The sequence below is a fragment of the Nipponia nippon genome, unplaced genomic scaffold (assembly GCF_047370975.1).
Source record: "Nipponia nippon isolate SJK-2023a ecotype South Korea unplaced genomic scaffold, ASM4737097v1 scaffold_10, whole genome shotgun sequence".
Taxonomy (NCBI): Eukaryota; Metazoa; Chordata; class Aves; order Pelecaniformes; family Threskiornithidae; genus Nipponia; species Nipponia nippon.
Window position 1 is genome coordinate 38,264,529 of NW_028262291.1, and position 20,333 is coordinate 38,284,861.

The 20,333-nt window shown below is 39.9% G+C and overlaps 1 protein-coding gene across 4 annotated transcripts; it reads left to right on the forward strand.

Annotated features, from left to right (window-relative positions):
• Positions 1 to 1,748: 1,748 nt before the first annotated feature.
• ZNF770 (zinc finger protein 770) lies at positions 1,749 to 10,907 on the forward strand. 4 transcript variants are annotated; one of them, XM_087746814.1, is made up of 3 exons: positions 1,813 to 1,869; positions 2,389 to 2,646; positions 6,887 to 10,907. In XM_087746814.1, the coding sequence occupies exon 3, from the start codon at positions 7,029 to 7,031 to the stop codon at positions 9,216 to 9,218; it is 2,190 nt and encodes a 729-aa protein (XP_087602940.1). In that variant the 5' UTR covers positions 1,813 to 1,869; positions 2,389 to 2,646; positions 6,887 to 7,028; the 3' UTR covers positions 9,219 to 10,907. The 4 variants fall into 4 exon arrangements, with proteins under 4 accessions (XP_087602941.1, XP_009466970.1, XP_087602940.1 ...); XM_087746816.1 differs by having other exon boundaries at positions 2,389 to 2,561; XM_087746815.1 differs by lacking the exon at positions 2,389 to 2,646 and having other exon boundaries at positions 1,749 to 1,848.
• Positions 10,908 to 20,333: the final 9,426 nt, after the last annotated feature.

The following is a 20,333-nucleotide window of genomic DNA, read 5'->3' on the forward strand; positions in this document are numbered from 1 at the left end:
CCTCCTGCTAGGAGTCAGATCCTAATCTCACCCATCACACAGAGGTGGAATCTTGGAAAAAGGACAGGTGAAGGAAAAGTAGGAGTGAGCTGGCACTCCTGTTTTTCTAAGAAATAAATGCTGGACATGCAAATAATTATTTTTGTTTCATTCCAGTCTGCATGAACAAAAGAATGAAAATAAGCAAAGCTCTTAGGAAAATGCACCTATATTAAAAACCAAACAAAAAACTTTAATAAAGTGTTATCTAATAGAATGACTTATTTTGTCTTCAGTGTTGCAAATTCACTCACAAAGATGGTCTAATCAATGATCTGATTTTTAAAAGGTGGATTTTTGAGGTTTTTGGTAGGTTGTTGTCTTTTTTTTTTTTTGAGAGGAAAGCATAAAAGACATCTTCTACTGGCCCTCTTATTCTTGGGCTAGGGCAGATTTCTTAAAAAAAAAAAAAAATCTACAGCCTGTCTTTATGTGAAAATTTTGATAAAGAGTTTAAGATTTCACTAATAGAGTCCATATTGAGCTGTATACACAGGTGGCTGAGTCAAAACTCTGAACTGGACTTTCCCTGTCCCAACAGGGCTACAACCTAATGAGCCTTATCCATGTCTTTGTGTTTTATGAACAGGCTTTTATGGTGAATCTGTTACACTTTGCTCTGCCATCTGTGTGTTCTTTTATGAGACAGAATCACAGAGTGGTTTGGGTTGGCAGGGACCTTTAAAGATCATCTAGTCCAACACCGTGCTGTGGGCAGGGTCATCTTTCACTAGGTCAGGTTGCTCAAAGCCCTGTCCAACCTGACCTTGAACGCTTCCAATGATGGGGCATTCACAGCTTCTCTGGCCAACCTGTTCCAGTGTCTCACCACCCTCATTGCAAAATATTTCTTCCTTTATGTCTGATCTAAATCTACCCTCTTTCAGGTTAAAACTGTTGCCCCTTGTCCTGTCATTATGGGCCTTGGTAAAATGTCTGTCCCCATCTTTCTTAGAAGCCCCCTTTAAGTATAATTGCAATATATATTGCAATAAGGTCTCCCTGGAGCCTTCTTAAGGCTGAACAACCCCAACTCTCTCAGCCTTTCCTCATAGCAGAGGTGTTCCAGCCCTCTGACCGTTTTTGTGGCCTCCTCTGGACGCACTCCAACAGGTCCATGTATTTCTTGTGCGGGGGACCCCAGAACTGGACGCAGGACTCAACTGCAAACAGTTTCTATCTTTTTCTGGATGTTTCCAGCCCCTTGCCTGGCATTCCTCTGAGGTAACCCCAGCCAAGCTGCGCTCGCTGAGGAGGCTCCCCCTACTGCAGGGACCCCCGTCCGTCCTTCAGCCGAGGCGGCAAAACTCTGCAAAACCGTTACTTTTGTGAGCACGTGTCGTTGAAGGTCTTTCTAGACTTCCCAGGGAAATGTCTCTTTCCTCCAGGCACCACTTCCCAAGCCTTTTAGGCCGCACGGTTTGGCCTCATGGTGTGTTTATCACGCAGCAGGGTAATTACGCCACCGTGCTTTAGTCACAAACCCCACAAGCGGGGGAATCTGTTATTTGCTTTTAGGATGCTGAGGTAGAAAATATGTCTTATTTGTAGGGAGTAACGTGTCACCAAGAGTTCAGCAGCAGAGACGGGGATCATTTTCTGCACGGACAGAAATAAAGCCGAACGGCGCCCTCCCCGACCCGGCCTGGCCACAGCCCGGCCCGGCGCTCAGGGCGGCGGAAGGCGGGGCGGGATTGCGCGGGGGAACGGAAAGCTGCGGTCCGGGTTTCCCGGCATCCCGGCGTCTCGGTGCCATCCGGGGGGAGAGTTTAGGCGGCAGCAACCCCGGGAGGGATGAGGAAGGTGGAGGTGCGGTAGCTGCTTCTCCAGGTCTCTCCCTTCTTCGCCTCTGGTCCCCCCTTGCCGCCCTTCCCCTCGGCCGGCGGCCAGCACCGCTGCGGGCTCCGCCGCGGCCCCCGGGTGCTGGGCCGGCCGCGGCGCTGCCGGCCGCCAGTGCGGCGCGTCGGGGCAGAGCCCCTGGGCATCGCCGGCCGCGGGTGCCGGTGCCGGGCTGTGCCGTGCCCGCCTCGCCGGCGGGCGGGGGCGGCACTGCGCGCTGGGAGAGCCGCGGCGGGCGGGCGGGCCGGGCCGGCGCGGCCCCAGCAGGGGGCCCGCTGGCCGGTGCGAGAAAGCCGCCCGCGATTGTGTGCCGGTTCGCGGTCTGCTTTCTGTAAGGGCTGCCTCGCTAATTGCTTTTACGTTTTTAACGCGATTTAGGTGTGTCCTGCTTGGGGGGGGATGTGGTGGTGGTGGTGTCAGGCCCGGGAGTTTCGGGCCCCTTCAGCACAACTGAGGTTTGTTCTTAAACCAGCCCCGCTTCACCGTCATGTATCTTTTGTTTTGCTTCAGAAAATGTTTTGAAAAATACATGGAAAACGGGAGAATGAGAGGTGTTAGCGTTGAGGAGCCTTTGAGGAGTAATGCATGATGCTGATTTCTGTGTAACTACAGGCGAAGGTTACATTTCTGCTGAAATTTGTTCCCCCATCGCAGCAGTCTGAACTTTCCCCTAGGGAAAGCTGGTGAGGAAATCCGGCGTGCAATGTGTTTGTCTCGGTGCTCAGAGTCCTGCCTCTGTTGCATCCTATGTGCTTCATAAATCAGCAGGTAGATTTTTTCACTTGTCTGTTTTGTAGGTAATATTACAAGAGGATGTTACATACATCTTATGTTTCTTCACACATTTATTACTAAAATTAATTTTCTTGTAATTGTGTCTGGAAAGCTATAAGCGTTAGCTTATTTCAGGGGTCTGAGGATATACCAATAACAATGCGGAAGAATCCTTCAGTGGCAAATTTGGCAATATATCAAATTTTAAATTCTTCAGTGGTTTGTTTTCAATTATATTGAAGAGTCACAGGAAAGCAAGCCAGAATATTCAGCTTGTATAGGGTCAACTATATGGGTGTGTGGGAATTTGAGAGATGTTTGTATGACCGTTTTTGGAAACCTCCGGTGTTGGAGGCAGAGCGATCTCCCCATACAACTTATTTGTATGCTCATGAAGAAAAATTTTGCAGCTCTAAGGAAAATAATGTACTTGAATCCTCTACTATAATTTGAATGAATTTCTAGTCACAGCTGTAAATGGCTTGGGGAACAGCTTATTTCTGTTTTCTTTAAAGAGCTGGCCTTATGTTTGGTTTTGGTTTGGGGTTTTTTTGTTCTTTTTAATCAGGTCTTCTCTATTTTAACTTAAACATTCCCAATTACTTTTAATCTTTTCCTGTACATTATGCATTTAAGCTCTGATCATGCTTGATCCTCTTCTCTGGACTCATTCCAATTAGTTCGTATACTTGACTCAATCTGAAGGGCACTATGCAAAACTAGATAGACTACTGCAGCTGAATTCTAAATAGTAGTGAGTAATATGGAAGATTTATGTGCTATCAAAACTTTACTTCTGTTTACGCATCCTGGTATGGATGGCATGCTGTTGGCATATTCAGCTTCTGTTCCAACTTGGACTCCAGGTCTTTTATGCACAACTATAACCTAGTAAGTTGTTCCCTTTCCACTTGATTATTCCTGCCTAAATAGAAAAGCTTGTGTTTCTTCTTATTAAAGTTCCCTTCCCATGTTGTTTTTGTTCTGTTTTTTTTTTTTTTAAACCTTCTCTGATTAGTAAAGATTGGATTAGAATTCAGAATTTTCTTCCATCATGTTTTCATTTTGTTGCAGCTTGCTGCCATCTGTAATATTAATAAACATAATATTTACTTAATCATTAAATAATACTAGACTCAGGAGGGTCCTCTGTGGACCTTCAATGGCCTGCATTACTTCTTGATTCTATTTTTCTGCACGACCTTGCAGCCAAGATGAAGAGTAGTGTCAATTTAATATTAAATTGGACCTATGCCACAAACTAAATCCTTATCATATAGGGAAGTACATTTTCTGATTCTAATTAGGACAAGCCTGTATACTTCCAAGGCTGTCAGGAGACAATATTCCAAGCTTGTCTTCTGCTCTTTGATCTTCAGCAGCAGCGTGTTTATTCCTTAGATGTGCAAGGCATAGAGCACCCTGAAATAGATACGGAGAAGTCTGTCCTTAGTAAATAGGATTTGAAAATATATTTGGGCCACACAGTAATGCCCATCTTAGCTCCTTTCTCCTTCCCCTGCATCCCCTAAGTTTACCTCATCTGAGCCTTTAGTCATTCACAGGGCAAGAAGACCACAGCAAGAAGCTCTACTCTGCTTTTGACACCTTGTACTACAGAGCATTTTCCTACTCGCCAGATAGAAGCTTTAAAAAATTTATAAACTAAATAAAAAATCCCTTGTGTAATATGCCACAGTTGTCTCTTACTTCAGACTTTTTTTCTTTGCATGTCGCTATACTGTTTGAGCACTTTTCCCAATGTGTAAATTAGATTTGTATGACACTATGTTAACTAAAATTCATCAGTCTTTACAGTTCTTTCTCAGGAGGTTTTCCTTCCCTGCTAATGGAAGCTGCCTTGAGCTGTACAGAAATTTCCAGCGTAGCAGAGAAGCTTTTTGCCTTTTCTCAGCCCACCTGTCTCTAGCTTCACAGTAGCACAAACTAGAAAGCATTTGGTGTCATACACATACTCTGTCTAAACGCCCTGCTTTCACATGATGTGACAACAGCTGGGAGGAAAAGGGGGTCTCCTAAGAATGTTGTGTTTTCTTGCATCTTCAAAAGAAGACTGAAACCGAATAGCTGTTAAAATTCTACAGGAAAAGAGAATAGCAAAGGAAAAGTTGACTTTCTCAGCTGCTTCATAGCATTGATAAGTCCTATCCTGAACAATTCCAGTTGGATTAGGTAACTCCTCAGTGTAGTGACAACTGCACTTAAGGAGTACATCCAAAAGTTATTAAATAAGGCCCACAAATATATAGGAACATATCTGTTAGAGATGGAATGATTCTATGAGATGACCAGGTTTCTTTTCATTAAGCTTAAGAAAAATCTTGATTCACCAGATATTTTCAGCCTTCTATGCCCATCTTGAATCTCATTGTGACTTGCTTTAAATTGCAGTAGGCTTTTATTCTTTGCAATGACTTTGAATGGACTTTTCAGATATTTCCGAATTTTTAAAAACTAGGGACGTTAACTCTTTGTGAAGAGACAGGGCTTTTGGAGACACTGAATAAATTAATTTTTATTCTGCTGGTATGTAGAAAGAATATACAGCTTGTGAGTGGTAGTACCAAAATGCCACAAATTATAGTCGGCAGAAACGTATTGTGTATCTCAAAGTTATTACAAGTCCTAAGTACTATGCTGTTGCTTTAAAGTTTGCTCCCTCCATCTTTTCTTTTTTTATAAGGGGATCTAGGTAATACCACAGAGGTATTTTTATTCTGTTGTTCTTACTACTCTTGCAGACTGGAATACTTAATCTGTCTTAGATGCTGCAATTTACGAAGGATGTGACCAATTGAAATTAGTCCAGAGATGATTAAAAAGACCAATCAGTTAATTTTTTTTCTTTTTTTTTTTTTTTTTTAAGTGGACCTAAAAGGAATACTTAGAAAAATCAGAATTTTCCTAGTTAAAAAAAAAAAAAAAAAAGAGGAGAGAAGGGAGACTTTGAATACATAAAATCGTGACGGAGAACACTTTAGTTATTTTCCGGGTTCACAGGGGGAAGGACAATGAAAATAACTTTGTAGTACAGAAAGGCTCAGCTGAGTGCAAGGAAAAGCTTTGCGAGAGGGTGACGCATTGGAGCAGGAACCCTTCTGAGGTTAAAGAACCTCCTTCAGCAGAAGCTGTTAAGACCACTTTGGAGGCTGTCTAGACATGAGCTGGCTTCACAGTGGAAGGCTTGGACTAAATGGTTGCTTGAGGTCCTTTCTAGCTGTTCCTATGAATATTTTAATAACTTTTCATGCACTCGGGTACTTGCAAAATTATTATTTCTTGTTTGCAATTCATTATACCTTAGCTGAGACACAGTAGCTTGCCGAAGTGTTTTTTTGTCTGCTGAAAATTCAAGGAGAATTAAAACTGACTATTTCATGATCCTGGCTTAGACTAAAATAGTCATTGTGATGAATTATGATAACGACCTCTGTATTTGTGATGTATTCAGAGTATGTGCATGGTTAGGTATCAGAACTCTGATATTCTAGCGCTGTGGTGAGATAGTGAACATAGCCTGTGTTCATGCTTGTTTTGGGGAGTATCCTGGTTCTGGTGTAGTTTATGGTTAGTTTGTTGCTCTTGCTGCCTGGTTCTGGTGTATGCCATTTTGAGACAAAGCAAAAATGATTACGCTACTGTTTCTTCCAGACAGAGCTGATAAGATGCAGAAATGTGACTAGTAACTTTGTACTTAGTTTCAGTGTATTGTTAGTTTTTACTTCTCACTAACACTGCATTCATTTAATTTTTATTTCTGAAGCCCAGGAATTGCTAGTTCTCATCTCTTTCTCTCATTTTCATAAATATTATATCTGTGAGTTAGAATTACTGCTGTAGGAGAGAAATTTCTTGTGTAAATTTTTGTGTGTTGTTTTTTTTGGTTTTTTTTGAATATGCTTTATTTGTACATAACCTAAATATTATAAGGTAGCTGAACTGTATATTATTTGGAAGTAACGTGCAGGACTAAACATCTGCGTTACAGCACAGATGACTTTAAACTGGTTTGTTTCTTCTAGAAAGTAGTCTAGTTTTTCTGTATCATGTAACATAACAGGTGATTACTCTGTTATGAGGAAAGCATTTTAAGCAGAGTTAAATCATGAGTATTCTAATCTAGATGCTTTTGGTCTCTTATGTAGAAAATGAGACAATTTTAGGCAATTATATATTAATACAGGCTAAAATAATACTCTCTTTCTTATTTTAGGGACCTGTGGGATTTAAGAATATCACTCCTAAGAAAATTTGCTGCTTCTACAGCCTTTCATCTTAGTGTGCAATTGATGATTTCACTTGAAATACCTATCTGAAGAAACTAACAATAGGCAAGGTGTAATTGCTTTTTAAAAATGTTAAAAGTTCAGCAGTGTGTAACAGCTGACAGGATACCCAAGAAAAAGCCATATATTTGTGACATTTGCTATAAACAGTTTGAAACTCCATCAAAATTAGCTAGGCATTATCTGATACATACTGGTCAAAAGCCATTTGAATGTCATGTATGCCATAAAACATTTAGACAGCTAGTCCACCTGGAGAGGCATCAGTTAACCCATAATCTACCTTTTAAGTGTATTGTTTGTCATAGAAACTTCAAAAACTTAATCACTTTCTTAAAGCATCAGCAGCTTCATAACGAAAATTATCAGAATGATACCAAGCAAGCAGAAAACTCTGTGAATTTTGCGCAAGACAGGGTCACTTATGGCATATTTCGATGTTCTATGTGCTGCAAATCTTTTACAACTGAAGAGAGGTGGATGCTGCATCAGTGCCTGAAGGCAGATCGTCTACACGGTGCCAGAAGGAGAAAGAAAACTCACGCTTGTGAATCGTGTAACAAGACATTTCCATCAAGATCTAAGCTAGAAAGACACTTCCTTATTCACACTGGCCAGAAACCGTTTAAGTGTTCTTCATGTGGTAAATCTTTCAGACAGTCAACACACTTGAAAATCCATCAGCTCACACACACAGAAGAAAAGCCTTTTCAGTGCTGCTTTTGTCAGAAGGGGTTTAAAATACAGAGCAAACTCATGAAGCACAAACAGCTCCACGCCAGAAATAAGACATTCCCCAATATTTTATACAAAGCAAAAACTCTTAAATATCCCAGACCACAGAACCTGTTGGAAGGAAAGAGGGATAGTTTTGAGAATGCTGACACTTACGAGTCACAGGAGAACGACCCACATGATGTTCACTCGATTTATATTGTACCCTTTCAGTGCCCAGCATGTGAGAAGTGTTTTGAAACGGAGCAGGTTCTAAATTTGCACAAATGTTGTTATCTGAGAGATGGCAAAAGTTCCAATAATGGTACAACAGCATGCAGCCACACAGTCAGCATGAAAAATAACATCCTGATGAAGCTGAAGCGTACTGGGGGAAAGGCAACAGATTTTTCTCTGACTGACAGAAAAAAAATAAAATCACGTCACTTTAAAAGTCCTGACCTGGTTGCAGCTAGAGATCAGCGTTCTGATCAGCATGCTTCCACTAAACCTTTCAAGGATTGCCATAGCAAGCTTGACATGCACAAGGCACTTAGTAATCGGATGAAAAGAAAGTTAGCTGTGCCATTACCTTGGCAAGAGCACCTGCAACCTCACGACTTTGGACTTAATTTAAAAGGTATGCTTACCGGTGAAAGCATGTTAAAAATCGATGATTCACTGCATAATAAAGATGACACTTTTTATCGTTCATCAGACGATGGTTTCTTTGACAATCCAGAAGTACTTCATTGTGCTTTTTCAGCTGCTGCTAAAAATATACATAACAGACACAAAGTGTGTAAATGTGACAGATGTGAAAAAATCTTTCCATCTTCATCCAAACTTCAAAGGCACTATCTTATACACACGGGACAGAAGCCCTTTGGCTGTAATGTTTGTGGGAAGACATTTAGACAGTCAGCTCACTTAAAAAGACATCAGCTCACCCATACTGAAAAGAGACCCTACAAAAGCCCCGTTTGCCAGGTAGAATTTGAAAACCTGAACAAACTTATCAATCATCAGGGAGATCACATTGAATTTAAGTCTTCTCAGCCTGTAGGTTATTCGGGTTATTCTCAAACACCTTCACAGGCATCTGGCTTTCAAGAATTTGAGCTGATTCAGTCAAACCAAGCAGCTGAAATCAAAGTTGAAGTCGAGTCAGGGGACTTTGTTCTTGATACCAGCAATAGAAACACACAGCCGTATTTGTGTAGTAAATTGCTGGAAACGGAGCAAAGCTGTTACAGCTATTGGCATGAATTTTCTGAAGGTACTGAAAAAAGTGACGTTAACAAATTGTATCAATGCAGTATCTGCTTTAAAACTTTTAAATCGCCTTCTAAGCTTGAAAGACATTACCTAATGCATGCTGGACAGAAGCCGTTTGAATGTTTAGTTTGTGGTAAGAATTTCAGACAGGCCCCACATTTGAAAAGACATCACCTTATTCACTTTAAAGAGAGCTTAAAGCTGAGGTCCACTGAGCAACAACCGGAGAATATATTGTTTTTATCAAAACTGGATAATGCCCTGTGAAATGACATATTAAAATTTTTGGTTGCATAATTATTGAAAGGCTTATGTTAGACCGAACAATTGACTGAAGGGGATTATCTTCTTCTATCATGGAGATGGCCTGTTGAAGAGTTAATTTACTATCTTCAGAACTGTCTACCTGATACAATTAGTGATGAATGTGAGAAGATGTTTAAAACAAAAAATCATGGAAGAAAAAAGCCACTTTGCATTTCTTTTCCTAAGTTAATTTATAATACACGTTCTTACCGTATTAATAGTGTTGCAGCAATCTGCAGTGCTCTGTGAATCAGATATTTTAAAAGCTATACCTTTTCCCGTATAGTATTTTATGACATTATGGTGCCCAATGATTACTATCAGAACAGTAAAGATAAAAAGGTAATTTCCAGAATACAGAAAAAGTGGTCCTTTTACTTTCTTCTGGCTCCCTATATGTTACAATCAAAGGATACTTGCTGTATTTATTTCATACTTTTTAAAAAAATAACATTTTTAGATAAAAGATGCAAAAAAGAAGAAAGTAGAAAAAGGGGGAAAAGTTTAATGAGCAAAAATGTTGATGTGACATTATAGAACAGTTAACAAAAAATTTAACTGCTTTGTAATGTGCTTGGAGATCTATGGATGAGAAATTAGATTTTTTCCCTTTTTATGACAAAATATAACTAGACAATGCTAAAATAGCAGGGTTTATCATCAATTAATCCATTTCACCACTTCATTATCTCTGCTTCTTTGTGTATCCCTTGCCTTTTCTAGCTTTTTTTGGCAAATTCATACAATACTGAACTATTTTTTTGCCAGAAAAGAGGACAAGAAATTATCATTAATATTACAAACGAGCTTAGTATCTGTTTCAGTCTCCTTTGCTTCTAGTGTACATATTGCACCAGTAAAAGAAATGTTCTCTAAGATGTGATAATAACTCAGACGAGCAGTTTTGTCGGGAATTCATGTTCTCATTACATTAAATATAAGAGACTGAAAATTACTTTTAGCTCAAATTAAGTAATTCCAATTTTTTATTAATAGAATCTGTAGTTACACTTTCTGGTAAGTAGAGAGCTTTGCCCATTGTGCCTGTTGGGCTGGCAGAAAGTTTAAGTGCAGTGGAGCTTATTCATTATGAACAAGAATGAAGTTTGTTTCTTCTTCTCCTCTGCAAAAACTACCTTTTAGGATATTTTCCTTTGTTATGCAGCTTCTGAATAGTTGAAACCTGAAGTTTTTAATTCAATTTCTAAGTTAACATATCTGTAAGATACATGGCATTCTTTTAACTATTTAAATAGATCCATATTTATTTAAGTAAAATGGTTTTGATATTTTTTTTGAAATTTTGAAGTGATTTATCTAGGTTTTGCTGTGGCATGAGCTTTGTAGTCTTTGGTATAAATGAAGTGAAGGGTGAAGGGAGTTTTTATTTTATTTTATTTTCGTACATGTTATTCTTTCCCATTTTCAGAGAGAATAAAACCAGGAAAGATACTCAGAAACAGTCTGTAGTTACTATGATTTTTGTATGACAGATGAATTCAGTACGTTAATAATGACTATAGTTACATATTGAGATTTTTTTCTCCCTATGTGAACTGTTTCATATTGAAAGACAGAATACTGTATGAAATGTTTTGAAAGTGTATTGTAGAGCTCTTTTAAAATACTTGTAATAAACTATTTTATTTATATTGTACTTTTATTGTATACTTCATGTGCAAACCAGAATTTTGAAACTACATAACATTCAATACGCAGAAACGTTTAAGACTACATATCAAAATAACTAACTTTGCATGTTAGAACAATAGGTTTTGTTTCAGAAATGCCTTTAAAGATAGTAAGATCTTTTTTAAGGAGTCACAGTCATTTTAAAAAATGATATGTTTGAGGTAATGTTTAGGGAACAGTAAACTTGGTATGTTTTGAAAATATCAATTTGAGTAAAATGAGTGGAAGATAATACAGAAAGCTACTTTTAAGGGATGAATAGACATATGTGGGAAGTGTATTGTCTGATTAATTTGGAAACTAATGTAATCTTTAGGCTCCATGGGATTTCAGAGGGGCAGTAAGGGCCGCTTTGTTTATGTGGCTCTCTACCCCTCTATGAAAAGTTTTGTGTCAGTATAAATTCATGATTTTACGGGGATTATAGCATAAATTAGTTAGAAAGCGGTAAAGCAGTTTCTGAGAGTCAGGAGAAAAAAATCTGAGGTTGAAATCCTGTCTCTTTTGAAGTTAACAGTAAAATTCTCCAAGTACCTTTGAGAATTTGAGCTAGAATGGTTTTCTCAGTGTTAACAATAACACTTTGTGATGTTCATTAGTATGTTAGTCATTTTCCGTAATGCTTCAAGGCAAGTTCGAGCCATCAATCTTTGAAGTATCTTTGGTGGCAGAGACATTGCCTGTGGTTTTGTTAGAATGATTGTTAGCTGATGGCTAATAGTAATAATCTCATAGTACTGAAGTAGTGGATTTTTTTAAGACTATATGCAGAACCAAAGCATACTGTAAACAGGAAAACAGTGTGTCCTCCTGTGTTAATATTGAGCTCCCCCCAAGGAGAACTTCTCAAACTGTGTGGATTCAGCTTTGAGGTAGTTCTGTGTGGAATAAAAGATGGGTCAAGTATTTTAAAACAAGCAGAAAAAGGTAAAAGGGGTTTTTTTGAAGACAAATAAAGTATGCAATACTAAATTCACTGGAACTGCAGTACTAACTGATCACGTTGTCCATTTTCTGTCTAGGAAATGTGGCTATGGATAACTTTAAAACGATGATGATTTTGATTGCTGTGCTATCCTTGCAATGTTTGCAGGAAGTCAACACTTGCAAAATATATATATAAGTATTCCTACACATGTCTAGGGAAAATTTCAAAAAGGAAAAAAAGCCATCATAAACCACAGAAAAACGGTTTAATCACTTTTGTAGCTCCTTCTCACTGAATGGTTTCTCACTTGTCTGTGATCTGCTCTCACTATTATACCCAGAGCAAACAAGAAAATTTAGTGAGGTAAATGGGAGATAGACACAAAAGAAACTGAATTGAAGTTAATGAGACCTTAGGCTTCAAATTTAGATGCTGGATCTAACATTTAGTTTTCTGGCTCCCTTCTAGTATAAATGTAAAACTCTGAAAGTCATAATCTCGCAACAGTAGCTCACTTGAGTAACGCTTAGATAAGTACAGCTGGATGACTCTTAAATCAATAAAGATTATGGATTCGGTCCTTCTAATGGCCCCTTGTAATAATGTTGAAAATGCCTAGATCTCCTAAATAACTAAAGGGGTCACGGTTCATATTCCTAGCACAAGGTTTTGTGGATTTTTAAAGTGCAAGTTTTAACTTAATAGCCTAGTTTTATGGTCTGATGGCTATGGATGAGATGTGTCTGAGAGGCAGTTATCATAAGGAAAAATGAAATTGCAGAAGTGACTTTTCTATGCTCTCATATACCTTATTTTCTCCAGGTTGAGCAAATTAATTGTACTTCTTCATATAATGACTAGTTCTGTTAAGCAGCTTTTAAACAGCATCTTTTTTAGCATCTGTTACAAAAGTGAATCTTCAAAGTCCATGCAAGTGAAGGAGAAATCAGCCTTATGCCAACAAAATCACTCACAAGTAGAATTGACCATTTCCTTGTGCAGAAACTGCCGTTCTAACATGGAAGTGTCATTATGTCTGCCCTGAGTTACCACAAGTCTTTGAATGCTGTTTTACTTCTGTACTCTGCCATTCCAGTTCCTGTCTGCTTGCTGGAGATGCTAATGTGTGACTTGATTCTGCTATACACTGGACATAGTTGGGATATGCGGCTGAGATTTTTCCTCTTCACTGGAATCCGTCCAGTGTCCCTGGTCCCAATTTGTATGGATCTGTGAAACCCCGTAAGTGACTTATGGAGAGTCATGGAGCCAGTTGTTGCACATGAGCTGCCATGGCATGCAAAATGGTGCCTGAGGATGTGAGTGCATGAGGATGTGAGAAGCTGACCAGCTGTGATGTAGACTGACCTGTCATTCTCCACTGGAAGTGTGGAGTATGTAGGGTATGTAGGGTAGTAAGAGCATATGGAAATGGTGGCTATCCAGCTTTGCCTATGGCTGCTTCACTGCAGGTGGCACTGGAATGTCCCTTCCTGACATAGTGAAGGAGGGGAACACAGAGAATTATGTGGCCACTGCTATATAAAAACCTAAAATTCTATTCCTAAGCTAAAAAAACCAACTACACATGCTGTCTCCCATTTGTACTGCTAATCCACTGCACTCAATTTTTATTGACATCAAGGAAAACACTATTTTCCTGGTATGCAAATCTGCATTATTTTATTTGTGCATTTTTTAAAGAGTATAAATTTTAATGCTTAGTATGTGTTTGCAAAAGTAGCTTGCTGAGCTACAGAAACTCAGATGATTTCCTCAATTTCTACTTTGTTTTGATTCTAAGAGGATCCTGAAAATACAGCTGAACAGAGAGATGCCTGTTAGTGACAATGCAGTCCTGCTACACTGAGTAGAAATCTGCTAAGCCATCTAGCCACCTCAAGTGTCTGAGTCAATTTGAGGATAGTTTTTAAGATAGAAACATGTTATGATTTTTTCATGATATTGAGAGCAACCTTGGATTAGTATCTTGGCAACCTTGTTTGCCATAGTGCACTTTATCTTGTATTTTATACTCTGGGTCTTAATAATAGCAGACACTTTGGTAGTGAGAATAGCTTCATAAGAATTCCCTCAGGCATCAAATAGTGTGTCTGTTGCTAGTGCAATTAGCAGGGGAAAAATGTTCATTTTCCAATAATCTAAAACGATTTGTTGTGTAATATTTTAGTTTATATCACAGTAAAAGGCTTTTTTCAGTAAAAGAAATTATTAAAAGTTAATACATTATTTTTCAGTATTACACCAGTGTGAATTTTGCTCTTTTCAGTAGGTATTCTGTTTTATTGCCATTTTATCCTCTCCTAAAATCCTTACATGCTAATGGAAATGTCTACCAAAAGTCTAGAAAATATGGAGAAAGGCCAGGATGAAAGCTTTAGGAGACTGGAGCTAGCTCTCAGCATCTTAGAATTGTTTTCTGTTGATTAAGTTTTATGCTGCATATTAGATATGCTTCCGTTTTGTCTGCAATCTGTATATTTTTCTATATCGTGAGAAAGGATATGTGATCTAGAATCTTTTACAATGATTCTGCAAATAGACTCAACTTTCTGTAACATTTTTCATGCTAGCACTAGCAGAAAAATTATTTGCTTTAGAATCTCATTTCAGTGACAAAGGCCTCATGCTCCTCCATCAGACAGATTTCTCTCGCATTAATTTTTTTGCCCCATAGAAATTTTATCACATAACAGCCTCTCACAGGATTTCTAGCAAATATTTCCAGAGCTTTACTAGCCATTGGTCTCCTATGTTCACACCGCTGTTCTGCTCCAGTTGGTAGGAACATAGCTAAAAGTCTCTGAAGAGAATTAGAATAGCCCAGAGTCTGCTCTAACTTGAGCTGTTACCCAAATGTGTGCCCAGCAACAGAAAGCTAAGAATGACATAAACTCCCGTATTTCCCCACCTCCTTCACTAGAGGCACTGCTTGCTATTCTGGGATATAAAAGCAGCTGGGTTGCTGAATTAACCATATTTTTCTTTAGTCATGAGCTCAGAATTTCCATTGAAGTTACTGCAAGTTTTGCACAAAAATCAAGGGCAGTACATTGGCCAGAACGTGTGCTAAATAAATATTTATACACAAATCAGAATGCTACTGACGGCTTCTTTACACTTTAAAATTCTAAATATTTTAAGAAGCATCTGTTACTAAACTGAGGCATCATTTTTGAAAGTACCCATATTTACTGAGTGGAAGTACACATATTTACTGAGTGAGTACCCATATTTAATGAGATGAACACAGTGACAAACTCTTGGACTACAAGAATGCACATAAATAAAATAGTAAAAGCAATGTGATGTGATTGAATTAAAATGATAATGAACAGACCGAACATTTAGTTTATGTGAATATTAACTACTATGAAGGACAAACTATAACCACAGGAATAACCCCTATCATTGTGCCTAAACTTTTTACATGTCAAAAGATTCCTCTGATCTTTATTGAGAAGCTTTTCCAAATTTTATTTACCTGAAGGCAGGTTAAATCAATGCTGCTTCTATCATTTCAATAGGTAAGAGACACAGGAGGTTTCCAGTTGTCTTTGAATAATTTGCATATTATTCCACTTCCATACCATTCATCCCCCATCCCTTTCAAAAACTTATTTTGTATAACTGTGCAAGTAGTATTTCAAAATGCTGCATATTCATAGTCCCTTTGGTTAGAAGAAAAGCTGTAGGTGCAAGTTTGTACATATATATGATGAGACTTGAAATTCTCATGTTTGGAGCTTTGTTTCAGACTTTTTCAGAGGGATGCCTCTCAAAAAAACTTTTGTTCCTGTGTAAAAGTCAACAAGTTAGAGATTAAAAGCTGATTTTAAAGAGATGCAGTCTCCTAAGCTTTACAGCCTTGCTTTGCAGAAAGCCGACCCAACATATGGCTTAATGTCACTGGGGCTGGGATTCAGCTGCGCTAAGTTAAGGTATCCAGTGTGCAGTTCGGTACTTCCCCAAAGTTAAGCTTATGCATTTAGTATGATACAAGTATATTAGACCAGAGAACAAATTCCCATACACCAGTGAGATGCACCTCAGATATCTAGACCTCCATCCTGGGAAGCACAGTTCTATTAAAAATTACCTGGACCACCCTGATATTTTTAAGTCTTGAAGTTGTGCACAGGGCAAGCACAATTCAGCCATCTCCCTCTAGGACTTGGGTGTCTTTGACTTTCTGCATACAGATGAACTTGCCGTCAGAACAATCACAGCTTACTTTTGAAAAAAGTAACGTAGACTTCCCTTCACCTCTGACTTATGTACCACAAGGTCCAAGAAACAGTATTCAGCATACATAGAAAAGAGTAAAAACTACCATCGTAAGCAGAAGTACAGCCACATTCAATGATTTTGGAAGGAAAAAAAATGCCCCTGCATCTCCATCAAGAAGCAGTGCAGTCTCAACAGCCTTGATCATGCCCTGGAGCTTTAGGCCTCGCTTGAACTTGTACTGGTGGACCAGCAGGAAAACAACCCCTGGGTGGGAGAGTGTGGAGCAGGATGACAATGCTGCCAGTGAGCTGCTTTTCTCTTTCAACAGAGGAGCAGTTTTAGCTGCCAGCATGCCCTCAGCTGTGAGGGACCGGAGTCCCCATCCAGGCAAGAAGGTTTCGGTATCTTCAGTTCTGTCTTATGTTAGGGGAATCGATGCCACCTCTGCTCTCCTGGTGACCGGGAGTTCAGGCAGTTGTAGAGTTGTGATAGTAGCCGCCACACTGTTCCAGATCAAAGGGCCAGGAGAAATTGCTGCTGCTTTACTGCAATGACCAGGCTGCAGCACATGGGGAATCACCTGTCCCTAACACAATGCTTGCTTGGAGGAGGATGAGTCAGCTGATGCCTGTTCATAATTTTGAAGGAACCTGATGACTAGAATAGGTAAGGTAATGCCATTTTGCAACCTGAGGGCAGTGCTGGTATTTGTTACCTGCTCTGGAACAAAGCTTTCACACCAGAGTTTACATAGGTGCAACATGGTATCCATACTGAGTCTGCATCTCTCAGTGCAGGGTTTATTTATGTCTAAGAAGCTGAAAGATAAAAGATTCGAAGGATAAATCTCTGTGTGAAACAGAAACAGTAAAAAGTGAAACAACTTTCATATTAGAAGTATGTAGCTGCTCAATATAGTTTCACTGGTCGTATCTCACTGGAGACCCTAAAACAATAACAAACCTTAAAATCAATTAATACTAGAAATCCTTCTAGATTAATTGTTTGGAGTTTTCATTGCTAGAAATTAATCATTTCTGTGACTCCAGATAGAACCTAAAATAATCTAAAAGGTAGACAGGACAGAACATAGAATCAGACCCTGCTGATTATCACAGATACTTCCTGACCGACTGATACTGTATTCAGGAGATTATCATTGAGATTAAAGCAACGGCCAGCTTATTGATGACCTTGGCTTGTACAGTTTACAAAGAAGAGTAGAAAAGCATATTTTTCCTCGCTACAATAATATAGAAAGGCAAGCATCCAAAACAAGAAGAGCTAATTAAGCAAGAATGCAGCATTGAATATAAATTGACCAGGACTGTATGCAGCCTGGAAATGAATAATAGTCTTGAAAACTGCATCTACTCAAATGTGTGACTTTTTAAATAATACATGTCTTCATGAATGAATTAACAGATTTTTGAAGAGAAAGAATATTTGATTTTTCTTGATGTGTTAAGTCAATGAGTACAGAAAGATGGAGAACTTCACAGAAGGCTGTGGGGACGACGGGGTGCAGGGTTTTATTTTTCCCCTGACTACAAAGCAGTTTGGGGTGGAAAGTGACAGACGTGCCTCCGCTCTGGGGGAAACTGAGCGTAGCGTTCAAGAGACCAGTCTTAATAGACAGTTGCGAGCTGGGGTGAGAGTCGCAGATGGGGACATAGGTACAACGCTGGGTGTCATTATGCCTGGTCTCACCACAGCTCCTCTTTAAAGGTTCAGCTGCTCTTGAGGCTTGAAAGCGACATATTTTGCCAATGCACTAATTTATGCTTTTGCTATTCACTTGTAGTCCTACTGTCACAGCACTCTGTAGCTAAACAATAGCCCTTATAGAGAAATATTTAATGCATTGTTTATGCAGAGGAGATCTTTATAACTTTATTTGACATTGCCACTGAGGGATGTAATCATAACGCCTAACATTAGGCATCTAATATTAGTTTCCAGTATCAGAAGCTCCTTCAGAAAATGAGTCAGAGGACTTAAATTAGTTCTGAGTTGCCCTCTGGTAGGACCTCTGTCGCCACATTGACTGTAGGGAGGTTCAATACAACTAACCTCCTCATTGGGACACCCAAATGCCAAAAGTTAAGTAAACATGGGTTCCTCCTTGACCTTCATGGTTTTGATGCTATATGGAAATTTGTGGGTTTTGACACATGACTGATGATCTATCATAAAACAGAGGTCAGAAGGTTAAAGTTAGCCTTGCAAAGCTGTTCTAGAAAATTTACCAGCTCAGGTCCAAAATCTATTTGCCTACCTACTTTATGGCATGGTAATAGTTCTGAAAAAATGTCACCTTGTGGGTGATACTTGAGCATGTGATTAGAAATCCAGGGTCATCAATTACTGTCACCTCTGATCCCAAGAAATCATCATAGCCTCTCCTAGGTGTCCCACGCTATCTTAAACACATGTAAAACTTTTGGCTCCCTACTGAAAGCCAAGTTTAGAAGCTTTCCTCTTTTCAGCCTATTTTTATAGGCAATGAACTTATATTCTTTTGTCTTTTTTGATCAGTGATTTGTAGCTTCAATAGTTCCTTCCCTTCCTGCCACGTACCCATCTAGTCTAGTTATGGATAGTAAAAGTACTCTTTTCCTTTTCTGCCAAACTGACAAGCTGTTAGATTTCTACTTGTTCTGATACATGCAAATATAAGCTAGCTATGTTGATTTCTGAAATAGTCAACTACAGAACAAGCTAACTGTGGAAGATAATACTGCCTACAGTGTCCTCCCAAACTTACCAGCTAAGGTGCAGCAACATGCTAACGTGGCACAGCCAGCCAGCCAGCTAAGAGCTCAGGTAAATTTTACTCATATTTTCTACACCTGTCCATGGATGCAAGTGCTAGCAGTTGTACCAAGTGATGGAGAAAGGGCAAATATAACTACCCCTTTCGGTGTGTGCATAGATTTCAATGAGGCTAAGCCAATCAGGAAGCTGCAACCTCTAGGTCAATTAAATTGAAGCATCTTAATTTGCTGAGTTTTATCACACTTTAAATGTCAAATGGGGTACCTTGGTTTAAGTGTATTTTAACTGCTTTGCATTCGCTTATTTTCATCAAATACAGATCTCTCCAAAGGCTCCAATCCCTAGACAAGACAGCGCGCAATCCTTGTTATTTACAGAATTTGTTATTGGTACTTTTGTAACTTTTTGATTTTACTAGTCTCTATAGAGAAAACTTAGATTTTCTGGATCTTTTAAAGCAAAGGCACGCAGTGGGCATTTTTATTTGATTGTAGCCATTGTCTGATCCTATTCAAGGTACTGTCATTACTTTTTCCATTCCCATTGTACATTCTAATTCAACTTCAAAAAGAATATTTAGTTTAACCTCTGCTTGAAGAAATGAAATGGAGATCACCTTGCTATCAAAACAAAGGAGGTCATATTCAGACAGACTTCAATGGTATCTGCCTGGATGTTTAAAGTACTCAAGTGGCAGGTGCTGGATAATGAGCACAGGAACAAAGCACTGTAACTTCTCTAGGGAGTCCGTTAATTTCCTCCTTAATTAATCTGTTTACCAAATAGAATAAGTTAATTGTGAGCCATTCCAAATCATTACCCAACTGCCGACTTCTGTGAGCGTGTAATTTTTCCCTCTTACCTCCCCTCCCCAGCTCCCCGTAGCGCAGGGACGCGTGTCGGACAGACCACCGACCTACGCTCACGTCTCGGTGGCGTCTGCTTGGTGTTAACAACAGTGGGTCTTTTCCACGTTAGATGGACAGAAACCTTTGCTCTAAATGATGAAGAAATAATAAAACAGCACCCTAGGTGTGTTTACAGAGCACCTGAAGGGCGGGTGTAGATGCAGCCAGGGGCGTGAGCTGCCTCCATCCCAGCCTTTCGCCTTTCACAGGCTGCTGCACAGCGCGTTGCGGTGCTCCTCGCAAAGGGCAGCTGCGCTGCTGGGGACGGCGGGGCCTCGCAGGCGGCCCGCCCCCGACGCTGGCCCCGGGACAGGCCCCGACGGCGGCGGCCGGGACGCGGCCCAGCCGCCCCTCACCGCCGGGGCGGGCAGGGGAGCGCCGGCACCGCCCCGCGCCCGCCGGCGGCAGTGCCAGGGAGGGCGCGGCAGGTGGCGCAGCCGCCGCCCCGCCCCTCCCCGCGGCCGCTCTACCGCTCCCCGCCCCGGAAGCGCTCCCCTCTCCGCTGCTCCTTACGCGGCG

Bases quoted from the DNA above. Each gene is read 5' to 3' on its own strand.
- ZNF770 (XM_087746815.1), top strand. From the start codon at position 7,029: ATGTTAAAAGTTCAGCAGTGTGTAACAGCTGACAGGATACCCAAGAAA.